Raw genomic sequence first — 18244 nt, 5'->3', positions numbered from 1 at the left:
GTGGACACCGTATGAAAAATGGCGCTCCAAAGTGATCACAGGGGATCGCATGACTAGATCGAATGTGGACTCCTTGTTAGTTACAAACCGTGAAGGACATTCAGATAGGTATCCACTCTTAAAGAATTCATATAGAATCACATTGGTATAACAGGTTGATGGGAACTGATGAAACGTGATGGCATGCAATCGAATGACAAACAAGTCTGTCGTGGACCTTATCGTGAAACTTGCTATCCTTTCAGGTGTAACTGCAGATAGTGCGATAATATGTTTTATAGGTATGGAAAAACAAACACACAGGGGCTAAATCTGTCCAGTGGCTGCAGATGATATGAACTGTAATGTCAGACACTTTTCAGGAGTGATTGTTTGTTCCAAGAGAGTGTGATTTTTACACCCAGATTAGGAATCAAGAAAAAGCAAGTTATTTTTACCAGCTGTTGGCCAAAAGCAGTGCTCACGCCATGGTTGTAGTTCTGTTACGGCCATTTACCCACTCTTGCTTGCTGTGACGTAAATATTCCCTACCACCCTTGCAAGATCACGCACACGAGAAAGAATCACAGGAGGTAGAGCACCTCCATCTTCTAGAGGCACAGTAGATAACTTTCCAGCCATTTTACCGTCCAGATTAGCAGTCTTGATAATTGTATACGAATAACTTAAGGCATCGATGTTAGTTGATCTTAATACAACTCTCTTGGTACCTGTAATTTAAAGGGTTCCTTTCAAATCCCGATTGGTCGGAGTTGAAGACAAATTGCTTACTGAACGAAAGTTTGTTTGTCTCATTTACAAATATTCCGCTGTTTGCTGTGCATCATCGAGTTGACGTTTTCTTTGAAATTTCCTTATCTCACGTCTTTCAATTCTGTAGCACTGTTTGAAGCTTTGCAGCCATCCACTGCTTCCCTTGAAATCACTTAATCTATGTCACGCGCAATTTAATGAGCGTAACGTAGTATGTTACTATCATGCACATCCTGTAAATTGTATCGAACATCCTTGAAACTCGCAATGACCAGTTTTTGTAATAAGAACGCCTTGTCCTCTCTTCAATATCTTATGCACTACACTGTCTTATTGCTGCGGACTTACTCGAAAACTGTTCATAATTTCCTTTACTATGCTGCAGACGATCTTCCAATTACGTAGTTATGTTTAGCAGCCGCTCCTCGGACAATGATTGTCCTCTACTACGTATCAGTGGAGACGGTATTGTGGCTCCCTGCCCGAAAAAGTTATGAACTGCATGAATCGACACTTGTTTCGGTATCACTTTCACTTGCTGAGCACATATCATCATCATTATACTCCTCACATATCATCATCATTATACTCCTCATGAACATTGCCCACACTGTCGAGCATATACGACACTACACAGCACTTTGACTCATCTTGCAGACACGCTAATATTTCATCTGCCACTTCCTTCGCACTCTGCGAAATTTCTTACGTTTCTTTCTGACTAAATGTCAACTCGGCGACTGTTGTTTTACATATAAAGCGATCTTTTTTTTATCGTTGCCATTGCTCTGCTTTATATTATGTGAGTTAAAGGTATTACTGACGTCGCCAGGAATGAAAGCTGCTTCATCAGTGCACGATATGAATGGAAATAATCTGCCATTTGGAACTATCCAAAGGCAAAATTTCGGTAAGCCTACTTTCATTTCCTTCTCGAAGATGCTAAATCCGCTGTTGGTGGTAATGGTATAGGAAGTGCATACATGATGACCAACATATTGTAGTATGTGGAACACCGATTCGAGCGGAAATTCAGCGTGTGCTAGTAGTATCAAATTCTCCGTCATCCACACTCTGTTCATTTGCACGTTCAGATGAAATTTGACTTCTGAACACAGCATCAATCTCACGCGGCTCCGTACAAAACACGGATAAACACTCCTGGGTCTGTCACTTTGTGATTAGGAAATTCTCTGCCCCATTCTCTACAAGCGGCAGCAGCGTTCTCATTACAACAATCGTACGCAGGTAGCGCATCGGCACACAAGAATTTGTAAATACCTGCGGCGCGCTTAAACGATACAGAAGAACGGGCCAAGAAATCAGAAGCTCAGCTTAAAATTTCAGTTATTTAAACTCAAGCAAAAATCCACAACGTGAACTTAAAAAAAGTGACACTCGGTAAATAACCCACAGCAACTGAAGTACCAAAACGCGAAATGAAAACTTATCTCCATAACCAGCTGTGTTTCTCTAACCAATAACAGTTGTAAGATACGCATGTTGTTATGTGGAGCGATCTGTTATGGTTGGAAATGAAGAACGTACTTCGTACTCCGCGATCGTTGTGTAATTTTCTAAGATGACGGGTTTCAACAGTTTTGCCTTCATGTAATGTAATATGGCACTTCCATAAAATCAGACGAAGGCAGCGTAAGACTGTTGAAACCAGTTTATCTTGGAATAATAAAAGTTTCTAGACAGTGATCGCGGCGTACAAAGAGCGATCTTCATTTCCAATTAAAAAATTGGACTTTTTCTTGCATTTCCTATAATTATCTCCCTTCTTCTTGTCAATGACTGTGCTCTTTCCGATTCTGTGGAGAATAAGTCCACGTAGTTTTCAACATCCTCTCATTGTATCACATCTCAAACATTTCCATTATCAACTTTTTCGGTTTTCTCTCAGTCCATAATTCAATTCCGCACAATACTGTGTTCCAAATGTACAGCCTCAGAAATTTCATCCTTAAATTAAGTTCAATGTCTGACATTAGTAGACTTACTTTGGCCGGGAATGGCTTGTTTACCTGTGCCAGTCTTTTTATGTCATCTTGTATTATTTTGCTTCCAAGGTAGCAGTTTGCTTGTGCCAGTCTTTTTATGTTATCTTGTATTATTTTGCTTCCGGGGTTCCGAATTTTGATGATATGTTTCTCACTTATTTAATTTCTGCTACTCCTCATTACTTTCGTCTTTCTTAGGTTTACCCTTAATCTATATTATGTACTCAGCAGACAGTTCATTCTATTCAGCATAGCCTGCAATATACTTCCTTGTTTTCGCTGCGGACAACAATGTCATCAGCGAATCTCATTATTGATATCCTTTCACCCTCAACCTTACTCCAAATTCTGAACATAACTTTTATTTCTGTCGTTGCTTCTTCGAGGCAGAAATTGAACAGTAAAGGAGAAACACTGCATTCCGTTTTAGACGCTCTTCAATCCGAGCAATTCGTTCCTGTGTAACAACTAAAACGGCTTCTGACATCAAATGTAACAGTTGTGTTACTAAATGTGACACTTCTGTCACTCAATGTAACTGGGTTTTCTCTTTTGATGCTGTCAGTTGTCAGGATGAGCATTCTAAAGCATTCTGTCAGGGTGAAAATATTAAATAAATTAACTTTTCTCTCTTAACCACATGTGGGCAGGGTGGGTTCTCCCTTGGCTCGGGTATGAGGTCGAATGAAACATCATTTTTACATAAGATAACTTTTATTGAAGATTTGTACAACTGTATCTCACGGGATGTTCTGGTTCGGAGAGCGGCAGCTGTGGCGTTTGTGAAGTCTTCTGCTGCGGCAGCGGCGGCGGCGGCGGCGGCGGCGTCTGATTACGCGTAGCGTTGTGTATCTCGTGTCGCCGTCTCACCCAGTTGACTGGAGACGCGCAGCGCGAGGTGGCCCGTTTAATTATTGCGAGCGAAATCGTGCATCGGATGATACCTTGGGTGCGGCGTCCCAGTGTTTCTCTTCTCTAAGCGGCCGCGTGTGTTCTGCGTCGGCCAGCGGAGCGGTGCGGCGGGAGAAGGCCAGTGTGGCGGACTCGAACCACGGACTCCCGCTTGCCAGTCTTCGGCTGTCAGCTCTTCATCCCAGCTCACAGGTGACTACTGATGTGAGGCCGTCTCCTTCCCGTCCTCACGAGTCACCCGGGTATGTAAAAACCAGACTTCAAATACCTTTTAACTTCTGTCTTCTGGCGCCGCGACTGCTGCTTGCTATTCCATTACAGCGGCGGACTTGGTGCGTCTGTGCATGAAGCAGTCTCTTCTTGCATGACGGTCTTCAGCACCGAAACTGACTGAAAACTACTGCTACTCTTCTTTTCTTCCTTCTTCGTCCCTCGTCTCGTCTCTCCTCTCCATCTCCGTCTTCATCTTCGTCCCCGTCTTCATCTGTCTTCATCTGTCGGGCCCACCGCGTCTCGCGTATTTATTCACTTCAGTTCACTGGAGGTGAACGACTTCACGGCCATTGCCTCTTCTGTCACGTTGAAAAGCTTCTCGAAGAATCTTCTTAACGTCGGTCATTGGCTCTTGGAATGTAGGCGGGGGCCTCTGACCGCATGTGACGACTGAGAAACACGTGAGCCGGTCATTGCCTCTTCTGTCACGTTGAAAAGCTTCTCGAAGAGTCTTCTTAACGTCGGTCATTGGCTCTTGGGATGTAGGCGAGGGCCTTTGCCCACATGCGACAACTGAGAAACACGTGAGCCGGTCGGGCGATGCCCTGACGGCTGAATCGACAGCACCCGCTTATGTGGAACTTACTGACTTCACGGTCATTGTCTCTTCTGTTCTGCTGTTCTGCCCGCTGAATGCAAGTATGTAACTCTCTAAACTAAACCAAGTTTTTCATTTATATTCTAATTTCTAGTTCACTTTGATTTCACTAATTTATTTACCTAAGTACCACTCAACACCTGGTCTTCCATTCTTATGGTTCTTTCTTTGTTCACATACATATTATATACTAACCGTCTTTTTCTATAGCTCACTCCTGTTATTCATAGAATTTCGAACATCTTGCACCTTGTCGAACTTTATTCTAAGTGTACAAATCCTGTGAACATGTCTTGATTTATCTTAAATCTTGTTTCTATTGTCAGAAATGCCTCTCTGGCGTCTTTACGTTTTCGAAAACTAAAATTCTCAAATGTGTGTGAAATATTATGGGACTTAACTGCTAAGGTCATCAGTCCCTAAGCTTACACACGACTTAACCTAAATTATACTAAGGACAAACACGCACAACCATGCCCGAGGGAGGACTCGAACCTCCGCCGGGACCAGCCGCACAGTCCATGACTGCAGCGCCTTAGACCGCTCGCGAAAACTAAACTGATATCCATGTAACAAATCGTCAATTATATTTGCCATTCTGCTGCAAATTTCTCTTGTCAGAAACTTAGATGCATGAGCTGTTAAGCTGATTGTGTGATAGTTCTCGGACTTATCTCTACGCTCTACCCTCCCTTCCTGTTAGTGGTGAATCCTTCTCCAGTTATACCACATTCTGCTGCTCTTCATATTACACTACATCCGTCTTACTAACCAGCATGCATACTGACCGGTTGCAGCTTTCATACTGTCATTTGGTTATGACCAAACCAAGGAATGCGTCAAAATTAGAGTACTACAGGCAATGAAAGACATCTTCGACAAAAGGTCCCTGCTGGTATCAAATACTGATGTGAGATTCTGGGAGAATTTTCGGAAAATACTTGTCTGAATGGGATTCAAACATGGAGGAAAAAGAGGAAGAAGAAGCTGTAAAATAAGATTTATTTGAAATGTGGCGACAGAAGAGAATCTTAAAAACTAAGAATGCTGGAGTAAGTGCGAAATGGAGAGGAAATAAAAATAAATAGGCAAAGGAATAACAGCATTCAAAGCTCATTCTAAAAGAATGAACGAGAAATGGTTGCTAAAATACAGTATCAGGCAAGAGTAAGAAAAGTTGTCGATAGGAAAAATTCTAAGGGCAGAAAAAGATTCTGTGTATAAAACAGATTGTCAAGGATTTTGGGAGTAATGAAAACGTAAGTACAAGAGACTGGCACGCCACTAAACTGGTCTAAGTACTGGTGACCTGAGTTTTTTTCCTCTCCTCCATAAGGTGTAACGAAGATGAGAGTTGCATTTTTATCGAAATCTAAAGCCCAATAAATTTAAAATTGCCTAAAATGAAGAAGAATGTGGAAACAAAATGAGTGTAGATGGTTTACGAAACCTGACGGCCTTTTGCCTGAAACTAGCTGCTCTCTGACCGTTAACCTTCTAGCATAAAAGTGTAAATCGCGGCAGACGATATGCATGTATCCACTGAAACGAATAGTTAAATCAGAAGAGAAAGAAATCATGTATGCCTGCTATTCATCTTGTGCGTTGTTTCTAAAACGTCATACATTTTTCAAAGCTCAGGTGCAGTGTACTTGTGGTGCAGTTATACTAAAGTTACCTGACAATTTGCATTGCGACTTTACACAAAACCAGTTAATTGTGGCTGCGCTATACTGCTCTGGGAAAGAGCAGTTTATATCTTCTATGTCTAATAAGAATCTCGCTGAGATAATTCCACTGAAAAAATTGCGCTCAGTACGCAAACCTGGTTAGTACTTCACATCGTGGATGCGAATTGCCGTGTCCATTAAGGGTATGCGAAAAGTATTGGGTTCGTTGAGTGAGTAGATATAACCGTAATGTGATATTATGGCCCCGGAGCAATAGAGATTCGGGTACAGCCAGTACTACAACTCCACACTGGATTTTATGTGTATTGTGTATTCACTATGCGCCACGAGTATACCAATAGTCGTGTATAGTAAAGCAGTAAATTCATTGTATGGAGTAAATTTCTTGGCAATAAGCAAGTTATCGCTGTTTAACGTTGCGATTTGTTCCAGAGTGCATTCGGATCAACTTAACAGCACAATATTCCATTTAAAAAAGCAGTGGTGATTCGGAGGTTTGTTCTGGACACCACAGAATATACGTACATCAAAGATTTAATCATTTGCAAGTACGTATTCAATTTTTTTCCCAAGGTGATCAGTTATAATACGTTCAATGAAATTCCTCGCTTACGTTTACTGTAGAGATATTCATATGTGCTACCTTTGTTCGTTCTGTTGCCTTCTGATTCCTTTCTGATCAGCATTGTATATTACATAGAAAATCTAATTTTAAGCAAAGGCAAGGTCCGAAATTGATATGTGAAACAGTTTTCCGCTGAGTTCTAAAACTAAATTGGTGTTCAGAGTCCTAAGAACCGAAATAAGTAACAAGAAACTACTTCATTAAAGCGATATGAATCTGTTTTTGTGGAAAAAATAGCCTTTCCGCTAATTCCGTGGTTTTCAAATTTTTTGGGTCCATAGTTCCTCTGACTTGAACATAGATACCGCGGCTCATTTCGCACATGATATCCGGGTCGAAGTGTGGGGTAAATAAACTAAAGTTTCAGAAAAAAATAACAGTAGTTATTATTTCTTGCGTGCCTCAGCGATACACATGGCCGCACCGTAGGTGCAACCACAACGGAGGGGTATCTGTTGAGAGGCCAGACAAACATGTGGTTCCTGAAGAGGGGCAGCAGCCTTTTCAGTAGTTGCAGGGGCAACAGTCTGGATGATTGACTGATCTGGCCTTGTAACATTAACCAAAACGGCCTTAATGTGCTGGTACTGCGAACGGCTGAAAGCAAGGGGAAACTACAGCCGTAATTTTTCCCGAGGACATGCAGCTCTACTGTATGATTAAATGATGATGGCATCCTCTTGGGTAAAATATTCCGGAGGTAAAATAGTCCCCCATTCGGATCTCCTGGCGGGGACTACTCAGGAGGACGTCGTTATCAGGAGAAAGAAAACTGGCGTTCTACGGATCGGAGCGAGGAATGTCAGATCACTTAATCGGGCAGGTAGGTTAGAAAATTTAAAAAGGGAAATGGATAGGTTAAAGTTAGATGTAGTGGGAATTAGTGAAGTTCGGTGGCAGGAGGAACAAGACTTTTGGTCAGGTGATTACAGGGTTATAAATACAAAATCAAATAGGGGTAATGCAGGAGTAGGTTTAATAATGAATAAAAAAATAGGAGTGCGGGTTAGCTGCTACAAACAGCATAGTGAACGCATTATTGTGGCCAAGATAGACACAAAGCCCATGCCCACTACAGTAGTACAAGTTTATATGCCAACTAGCTCTGCAGATGATGAAGAAATTGATGAAATGTATGATGAGATAAAAGAAATTATTCAGGTAGTGAAGGGAGACGAAAATTTAATAGTCATAGGTGACTGGAATTCGTCAGTAGGAAAAGGCATAGAAGGAAACATAGTAGGTGAATATGGATTGGGGGGAAGGAATGAAAGAGGAAGCCGCCTTGTAGAATTTTGCACAGAGCATAACTTAATCATAGCTAACACTTGGTTCAAGAATCATGAAGGAAGGTTGTATACATGGAAGAATCCTGGAGATACTAAAAGGTATCAGATAGATTATATAATGGTAAGACAGAGATTTAGGAACCAGGTTTCAAATTGTAAGACATTTCCTGGGGCAGATGTGGATTCTGACCACAATCTATTGGTTATGAACTGCAGGTTCAAACTGAAGAAACTGCAAAAAGGTCGCAATTTAAGGAGATGGGACCTGGATAAACTGAAAGAACCAGAGGTTGTAGAGAGTTTCAGGGAGAGCATAAGGGAACAATTGACAGGAATGGGGGAAAGAAATACAGTAGAAGAAGAATGGGTAGCTTTGAGGGAGGAAGTGGTGAAGGCAGCAGACGATCAAGTAGGTAAAAAGACGAGGGCTAATAGAAATCCTTGGGTAACAGAAGAAATATGGAATTTAATTGATGAAAGGAGAAAATATAAAAATGCAGTAAATGAAGCAGGCAAAAAGGAATACAAACGTCTCAAAAATGAGATCGACAGGAAGTGCAAAATGGCTAAGCAGGGATGGTTAGAGGACAAATGTAAGGATGTAGAGGCTTGTCTCACTAGGTCTCACTAGGAGTAAAATAGATACTGCCTACAGGAAAATTAAAGAGACCTTTGGAGAGAAGAGAACCACTTGTATGAATATCAAGAGCTCAGATGGAAACCCAGTTCTAAGCAAAGAAGTGAAGGCAGAAAGGTGGAAGGAGTATATAGAGGGTTTATACAAGGGCGATGTACTTGAGGACAATATTATAGAAATGGAAGCGGATGTAGATGAAGACGAAATGGGAGATATGATACTGCGTGAAGAGTTTGACAGAGCACTGAAAGACCTGAGTCGAAACAAGGCCCCGGGAGTAGACAATATTCCATTGGAACTACTGACGGCCGTGGGAGAGCCAGTCATGACAAAACTCTACCATCTGGTGAGCACGATGTATGAGACAGGCGAAATACCCTCAGACTTCAAGAAGAATATAATAATTCCAATCCCAAAGAAAGCAGGTGTTGACAGATGTGAAAATTACCGAACTATCAGTTTAATAAGTCACAGCTGCAAAATACTAACGCAGATTCTTTACAGACGAATGGAAAAACTGGTAGAAGCCGATCTCGGGGAAGATCAATTTGGATTCCGTAGAAATGTTGGAACACGTGAGGCAATACTGACCTTGCGACTTATCTTGGAACAAAGATTAAGAAAAGGCAAACCTACGTTTCTAGCATTTGTAGACTTAGAGAAAGCTTTTGACAGTGTTGACTGGAATACTCTCTTTCAAATTCTGAAGGTGGCAGGAGTAAAATACAGGGAGCGAAAGGCTATTTACAATTTGTACAGAAACCAGGTGGCAGTTATAAGAGTCGAGGGGCATGAAAGGGAAGCAGTGGTTGGGAAAGGATTGAGACAGGGTTGTAGCCTCTCCCCGATGTTATTCAATCTGTATATTGAGCAGGCAGTAAAGGAAACAAAAGAAAAATTCGGAGTAGATATTAAAATTCATGGAGAAGAAGTAAAAACTTTGAGGTTTGCCGATGACATTGTAATTCTGTCAGAGACAGCAAAGGACTTGGAAGAGCAGTTGAACGGAATGGACAGTGTCTTGAAAGGAGGATATAAGATGAACATCAACAAAAGCAAAACGAGGATAATGGAATGTAGTCAAATTAAGTCGGGTGATGCTGAGGGAATTAGATTAGGAAATGAGACACTTAAAGTAGTAAAGGAGTTTTGCTATTTAGGGAGTAAAATAACCGATGATGGTCGAAGTAGAGAGGATATAAAATGTAGACTGGCAATGGCAAGGAAAGCGTTTCTCAAGAAGAGAAATTTGTTAACATCGAGTATAGATTTAGGTGTCAGGAAGTCGTTTCTGAAAATATTTGTATGGAGTGTAGCCATGTATGGAAGTGAGACATGGACGATAACTAGTTTGGACAAGAAGAGAATAGAAGCTTTCGAAATGTGGTGCTACAGAAGAATGCTGAAGATAAGGTGGGTAGATCACGTAACTAATGAAGAGGTATTGAATAGGATTGAGGAGAAGAGAAGTTTGTGGCACAACTTGACTAGAAGAAGGGATCGGTTGGTAGGACATGTTTTGAGGCATCAAGGGATCACAAATTTATCATTGGAGGGCAGCGTGGAGGGTAAAAATCGTAGAGGGAGACCAAGAGATGAATACACTAAGCAGATTCTGAAGGTTGCAGTAGGTACTGGGAGATGAAGAAGCTTGCACAGGATAGAGTAGCATGGAGAGCTGCATCAAACCAGTCTCAGGACTGAAGACCACAACAACAACAACATTATTTCTTTATTAGCTCTTGACACAATTCATTTTGATCGACTTTTAATGTTATTACATCTTATTCTTGTAACGACAACAATGGAAAGGACGAGCTTGTTTCTTCACCTTCAGTTCTTCAAATCTCGGTCCAAGTGGAAATTGCGATTCGCATCTCTTCCTCCGCATTCATTTGCGATCTGTACATCGTGCTGATGACTGCTAGTACCGAAAAACCAACCTCACACCAGTACACCGTCGCAAAAGGCCTAGTTACGTACCTGCAGATACTCCTGCTTCACCAGTCTCCAAAACCTAATCAGCAATGAAGAAACGAACTTCGATTTCAGTGTGGAGTCTGATGAAATATCGATAAATTACTGTAATTCTTCAGTGGTAAGTGTTGATGGAAGTTCTGTACAGAAAGGATCTTTACGAACTCTTTTGATCATCTTCTTTTGGAAAGTACTTGAGAAAGTATTCACAAAGTTCAGTTAAATCATTTACAGACACAAATTTCAGTTCCTCACTCGACTGAAACTCACTGTCTTCTAAAACCGTGTGAAGAGTAGGGAAATCATACTGTATGCCTTTGTCATCCAACTTTTCCTTCCACGATTGCCTTTCTGGAGCCATAAATTTTGTCTTACAGTGTGTTGGTCTCATTACTGTGAAGAAATACATTCAATAAACTGAGTTTTTCAAAGATGTCATAAAGATACGCCAGCTTCAGAACAAAGCCACTGTCTACGAGCTTCTGGGAACTCAAATGATTTTCCTGAACATGACAAGAGTAAATTTTATTCCTGAGTTCATACACCCTTTTCAAGACATTTGCGCGAGTCACTGTAATAAATCCTGAGGACGTACTCAGCCCCCATATGAACGCACGTTTGTTGGAAACATCTCGATTTAAATGACGGATTTGTAATGAAATTTGTCACTTCGATCACTGATTGGAGAACCTCATGAAGCCAGGGCTCATGATTTTTGATACCACTGCTTCTCGGTGAATAAAACAGTGTGTCCAAACAGCATGAGGAGCCTCTTTCGCATCAGACCTTGCAATCCGACGTTAACGACGTCCATCATGTCTACAGTGCTTTCAATGTTGTTTTCTCCACAAAAGAGTGTAGTATTTCAAAGGCGTCTGTTCCGTTTGTTCCAAGAGCTATTTTCCTGCAGAAAAGTAGATATTCACGAAATTTATTGTATAAACCGCACGTAACCAATTAGATACGCATCATCCAACTGAATAGCGAATTCACCATCACCTTTGACTTTTTCAACTAACTGAACATTAATATCGTCCGCCATATCGAGTATTTGACGAGTAATGGCGCTGTCTGACAAAGTCACACTTGCAAGTTGCTTGACAGCTGACTCACTTATCATAATATATACCATGTCGAGATCAGCATCTAAAACAAGGTCCTCCGTTATGTGTGAGGTTTCTTGCTCTTTGCTACACGGTAGCCAACATTGTAAGGTGAAAGAACAGCCTTTGTAGGAATCGTAGCTTGTATGGCCAAAGTTTTTTTTCCGTCAAAGTGTTTTCGTAGTTTGCTTACTAAACTACCTTGGTTTGATTCCAAATGTCGCTTCATGTTATTAGGAAGCACGCTTTCAGTAGCTAGGTGTTTGAAACAAATGGCACACCGTAGTCGTTGTCCATTTTCAACAGTAGTACATATAATACCTAAATTCACGTAACTTTCGTCATATTACCTGCATTTTCATCTTTAGAACTGCATCATACACTCGAAATTTCGTGTTTCGTACGTGCAGTTCAAATTTGTTCATTTTGGCAAATACAAATCACAGAAGGCATACAACAATTAAAAACAATCTGTATCCGACAAAACTAACTTTAGAACTGTTAGATACTGAATAAGAACAAATGAGACATGTAGTACGATTCGGTTGCCATCTACCAAACTGTCATAATAAGAACACTTACTCACCGGCCCGCTAGATATCACTACTAGCGCAAGTTGGTCCTTTACCCAGAAAGCAAGCAATCCAAAATTATTAGTTATATGAAACTACACGACGCCGCTACTGTAAGGCGCCAACGCCCCTGGTAGCCGTGACCATGGTTTGAAAACCTGTGCAGTATTTTGATGTAGGCATTCTGATTCAATGTGGCTTCCATCTGGATTACTGAAATCACTGTCACATAATTTTCCAGGTCCCAGTCAGGTACTGCTGCTCGAGCGAAGGAAGAGAAAAAAAAGCTTGCTGAGCTGTCTGAACAGGACTGGTTTTTATTGTGCAAGACATGGTTGTTCAAAACTTTAGTAGATTATTTTGACTATAAGAAATAATTACCTTGTCATCTGCAAATAGCATCGTCATGAGTGTAGTTTGGATTCTGTAAGATTAAAACACAGGGTGTCCCAAAAAGAATGACCCGATTTTAACTTGTAATAATATTGAGACAAATTTCACTAGGTAACTGAAACAGCGCTAGATGTAATCGGCGTAGTCTAGAGTTTCAGAAAAAATCCTCTAGATGTCGCTACGAGCGCTGACCTGGAGCATACAGCCAGTCTCCCCTGACTTAACACCGTGTGATTTCTTCCTTTGTGGATATGTTAAACAATGTGTTTACGTTCCTCCCTTACCTCGTGACATTGATGAACTAAAAACCAGAATATCAGCTGCTGTGGCTTCAGTGACAGAAGACACCTTCGCTCAGTTTGTGATGAATTCGGCTATCGGCTAGATGTCGTCAGTGCAGCCAATGGAGGACAAATTGAACATATATGATGGATTTTTATAGACTTCTGTCTTTTCTCAGTAATTTGGTATGCAATTTCTTGGTGTTAAGCCCTTTGTCCTAATAAATAATTTTATTTAAAATCGGGTCGTTCTTTTTGGGACTTCCTGTACAAAGCAAATGTGCATTCACCTGTTCCGTTAACATAAATAATGGGTGGCACCTTCTGCTCTATGTGTAGGTCTTATTTAGTTAAAGTCGATTTCGGTGTAATATTACACCCTCTTCAGGCCTGTCTATGATACCAGGTGATCAAGTGGATAACTGTAGTCATAATCTAGTAGAGAGGCAAAAAATTGATGTCCACTACGTTGAACCTTTTTTCCTGTTTATGGAGCGAACGGCGCCAGCACATCAGCTACGTAGGGAAGAATGTAAAGCATTTTGTCCCCTCTATGAGATGTATAATTTTGATTGTCTGGTATCACTCACTATCAACATGGTCACCTGGTATCAATGATAGACCACAACATAGTGCAATATAACACCTAAAATGATTATTAATAAAATAAGACCTATAAACAGGCTGAATGGGCCATAAAGGCTGAATCGGCATAAAGGTATAGTAACAGCTATCGTCTCATGATCTATCGAAGATGGATATGCGGAGAGTAAATACATTAAAATTGCTACACCAAGAAGAAATGCAGATGATAAATGGGTATTCATGAGACAAATATATTATACTAGAACTGACATGTAATTACATTTTCACACAATTTGGGTGCATAGATCCTGAGAAATCAGTACCCTGAACAACCACCTCTGGCCATAATAACGGCTTTGATACGCCTGGGCATTGAGTGAAGCAGAGCTTGCATGCCATGTACAGGTACAGCTGCCCATGCAGCTTCAACACGATACCACAGTTCATCAAGAGTAGTGACTGGCGTATTGTAACGAGCAAGTTGCTCGGCCACCATTCACCAGGCGTTTTCAATTTGTAAAAAATCTGGAGAATGTGTTGGCCAGGGCAGCAGTCGAACATTTTCTGTATCGAGAAAGGCCCGTACAGGACCTGCAACACGTGGTCGTGCATTATCCCGCTGAAATATAGGGTTTCGCAAGGATCGAATGAAGGGTAGAGCCACGGGTCATAACACATCTGAAATGTAACGTCCACTGTTCAAAGTGCCGTCAATGCGAACAAGAAGTGACCGAGACGTGTAACCAATGGCAACCCATACCATCACGCCAGGTGATACGCCAGTATGGCGATGACGTTACATTTCAGATGTGTTACGACCTGTGGCTCTACCCTTCATTCGATCCCTGCAAAACCCTACATTTCAGCAGGATAATGCACGACCGCATGTTGCAGGACCTGTACGGGCCTTTCTGGATACAGAAAATGTTCGACTGCTGCCCTGGTCAGCACATTCTCCAGGTCTCTCACCAATTGAAAACGTCTGGCCAATGGTGGCCGAGCAACTGGCTCGTCACAATACGCCAGTCACTACTGTTGATTGAACTGTGGTATCGTGTTGAAGCTGCGGGGGTATTGTACCTATACACGTCATCCGAGCTCTGTTTGACTCAATGCCCAGGCGTATCAATGCCGATATTACGACCAGAGGTGGTTGTTCTGGATACTGATTTCTCAGAATCTATGCACACCAATTTCGTGAAAATGTAATCACATGTCAGTTCTAGTGTGATATATTTGTCCAATGAATGAGCGTTTATCATCTGCATTTCTTCTTGGTGTAGCAATTTCAATGGCCAGTAGTGCATTAAGTGGCACAAGTGATAAATTCCACCCTCGTCCTCAACACAGGCTGACACTATTTCCTTTTTATTAATTTTGCCTGCAATTGAATTTAAGTCTGAGCACACTTCTTCACCTGTAACAGTGAACAGCTGCAGCCAGCTCTGAAGCACGCAGGCGTCGCCTACTGACTGCACCCTGCTGTGCTGTTAACAGGTGCTCACAATGAGAGCGGTGGCTCTAGTCGTGTTGGCGCTGTGGGCGCCCAGCACGGCCTACGTGTTCCGCGCCCCTTCGTCGGCGTCCGCGAACGTGGGTGGCGCGGGCAGCACGGACGTCAGCTCTGGCATAGCGGGACTGGCCACGACGCTGCTCACTGCCTTCCCGGGGCAGGACAACGTGGTGCTGTCGCCGCTTGGCATCGCCACCGTGCTGTCCGCGCTCCAGGTGGGCGCCAAGGGCCCCACGGCCCACCAGCTCGCCGCCCTGCTCGGCCAGGGCTCCTCCTCGTACCGCACCTACTGGGTGCAGCTAGGAGACACGCTGCGCGCCATCAACTCCTCGACGGTGAGTCGGCACTCGCCTCCTTGAGGACTGCTAACAGCCTGCTGTCATCCACGACAGCAGTCAGTAGCCTACTATTCTCCATGGCAGCAGTCAGTAGCCTACTATCCTCCATGGCAGTAGCCAGTACCCTACTATCCTCCATGGCAGCAGTCAGTAGCCTACTGTCCTCCATCCCAGCAACCAGTACCCCACTGTCCTCCATGGCAGCAGTCAGTAGCCTACTGTCCTCCATCGCAGCAGTCAGTACCCTACTGTCCTCCATGGCAGCAGTCAGTAGCCTACTGTCCTCTATGCCAGAAGTGAGTAGCCTACTGTCCTCCATGGCAGCAGTCAGTAGCCTACTGTCCTCCATGGCAGCAGTCAGTAGCCTATTGTCCTCCATGGCAGCAGCCAGTACCCTACTATCCTCCATGGCAGCAGTCAGTAGCCTACTGTCCTCCATGGCAGTAGCTAGTACCCTACTATCCTCCATGCCAGCAGTCAGTACCCTACTATCCTCCATGGCAGCAGTCAGTAGCCTACTGTCCTCCATGCCAGCAACCTGTACCCCACTGTCCTCCATGGCAGCAGTCAGTAGCCTACTGTCCTCCATGGCAGCAGTCAGTAGCCTACTGTCCTCTATGCCAGAAGTGAGTAGCCTACTGTCCTCCATGGCAGCAGTCAGTAGCCTACTGTCCTCCATGGCAGCAGTCAGTAGCCTACTGTGCTCCACGACAATAGTCAGTGCCCTACTATCCTCCATGGCAGCAGTGAGTGGCCTACTATCCACCATGCCAGCAGTCAGTAGCCTACTGTCCTCCATGGCAGCAGCCAGTACCCTACTATCCTCCATGGCAGCAGTCAGTAGCCTACTGTCCTCCATGCCAGCAACCAGTACCCCACTGTCCTCCATGGCAGCAGTCAGTAGCCTACTGTCCTCCATGGCAGCAGTCAGTAGCCTACTGTCCTCTATGCCAGAAGTGAGTAGCCTACTGTCCTCCATGGCAGCAGTCAGTAGCCTACTATCCTCCATGGCAGCAGTCAGTAGCCTACTGTGCTCCATGCCAACAGTCAGTGCCCTACTATCCTCCATGGCAGCAGTGAGTGGCCTACTATCCTCCATGGCAGCAGTCAGTAGCCTACTATCCTCCATGGCAGCAGTCAGTAGCCTACTATCCTCCATGGCAGTAGCCAGTACCCTACTATCCTCCATGGCAGCAGTCAGTAGCCTACTGTCCTCCATGCCAGCAGTCAGTACCCTACTATCCTCCATGGCAGCAGTCAGTAGCCTACTGTCCTCCATGCCAGCAACCAGTACCCCACTGTCCTCCATGGCAGCAGTCAGTAGCCTACTGTCCTCCATGGCAGCAGTCAGTAGCCTACTGTCCTCTATGCCAGAAGTGAGTAGCCTACTGTCCTCCATGGCAGCAGTCAGTAGCCTACTATCCTCCATGGCAGCAGTCAGTAGCCTACTGTGCTCCATGACAACAGTCAGTGCCCTACTATCCTCCATGGCAGCAGTGAGTGGCCTACTATCCACCATGCCAGCAGTCAGTAGCCTACTGTCCTCCATGGCAGCAGCCAGTACTCTACTATCCTCCATGCCAGCAGTCAGTACCCTACTATCCTCCATGCCAGCAGTCAGTACCCTACTATCCTCCATGGCAGCAGCCAGTAGCCTACTGTCCTCCATGCCAGCAACCAGTACCCTACTGTCCTCCATGGCAGCAGTCAGTAGCCAACTATCCTCCATGGCAGCAGTGAGTGGCCTACTATCCACCATGCCAGCAGTCAGTAGCCTATTGTCCTCCATGGCAGCAGCCAGTACCCTACTATCCTCCATGCCAGCAGTCAGTACCCTACTGTCCTAGATGGCAGCAGTCAGTAGCCTACTGTCCTCCATGCCAGCAACCAGTACCTTACTGTCCTCCATGGCAGCAGTCAGTACCCTACTGTCCTCCATGGCAGCAGTCAGTAGCCTACTGTCCTCTATGCCAGAAGTGAGTAGCCTACTGTCCTCCATGGCAGCAGTCAGTAGCCTACTGTGCTCCATGCCAACAGTCAGTGCCCTACTATCCTCCATGGCAGCAGTGAGTGGCCTACTATCCACCATGCCAGCAGTCAGTAGCCTACTGTCCTCCATGGCAGCAGCCAGTACCCTACTATCCTCCATGGCAGCAGTCAGTATCCTACTGTCCTCCATGGCAGCAGTCAGTAGCCTACTGTCCTCTATGCCAGAAGTGAGTAGCCTACTGTCCTCCATGGCAGCAGTCAGTAGCCTACTATCCTCCATGCCAGCAGCCATTACCCTACTGTCCTCCATGGCAGCAGTCAGTGCCCTACTGTCCTCCATCGCAGCAGTCGGTAGCCTACTGTCCTCTATGCCAGAAGTGAGTAGCCTACTGTCCTCCATGGCAGCAGTCAGTAGCCTACTATCCTCCATGGCAGCAGTCAGTAGCCTACTGTGCTCCATGCCAACAGTCAGTGCCCTACTATCCTGCATGGCAGCAGTGAGTGGCCTACTATCCACCATGCCAGCAGTCAGTAGCCTACTGTCCTCCATGGCAGCAGCCAGTACCCTACTATCCTCCATGGCAGCAGTCAGTATCCTACTGTCCTCCATGGCAGTAGTCAGTACCCTACTATCCTCTATGCCAGAAGTGAGTAGCCTACTGTCCTCCATGGCAGCAGCCAGTACCCTACTATCCTCCATGGCAGCAGT

The 18244-nt window shown here is 44.0% G+C and overlaps 1 protein-coding gene across 1 annotated transcript in view; it reads left to right on the top strand.

Moving 5' to 3' along the window:
• LOC126458596 (leukocyte elastase inhibitor-like) overlaps positions 1 to 18244 on the top strand; it is a 164096-nt gene that overhangs the window by 112298 nt on the left and 33554 nt on the right. Inside the window, exon 2 of the mRNA XM_050095749.1 lies at positions 15193 to 15543. Within this exon, the coding sequence (XP_049951706.1) occupies positions 15202 to 15543 (342 nt within the window). The 5' untranslated portion in view covers positions 15193 to 15201. The remainder of the gene's footprint in view (positions 1 to 15192; positions 15544 to 18244) is intronic.

Source organism: Schistocerca serialis, chromosome 2 (assembly GCF_023864345.2).
Source record: "Schistocerca serialis cubense isolate TAMUIC-IGC-003099 chromosome 2, iqSchSeri2.2, whole genome shotgun sequence".
Taxonomy (NCBI): Eukaryota; Metazoa; Arthropoda; class Insecta; order Orthoptera; family Acrididae; genus Schistocerca; species Schistocerca serialis.
The sequence above is the reverse complement of the archived record's forward strand: the minus strand, read 5'-3'. Positions and strand labels throughout refer to the sequence as shown.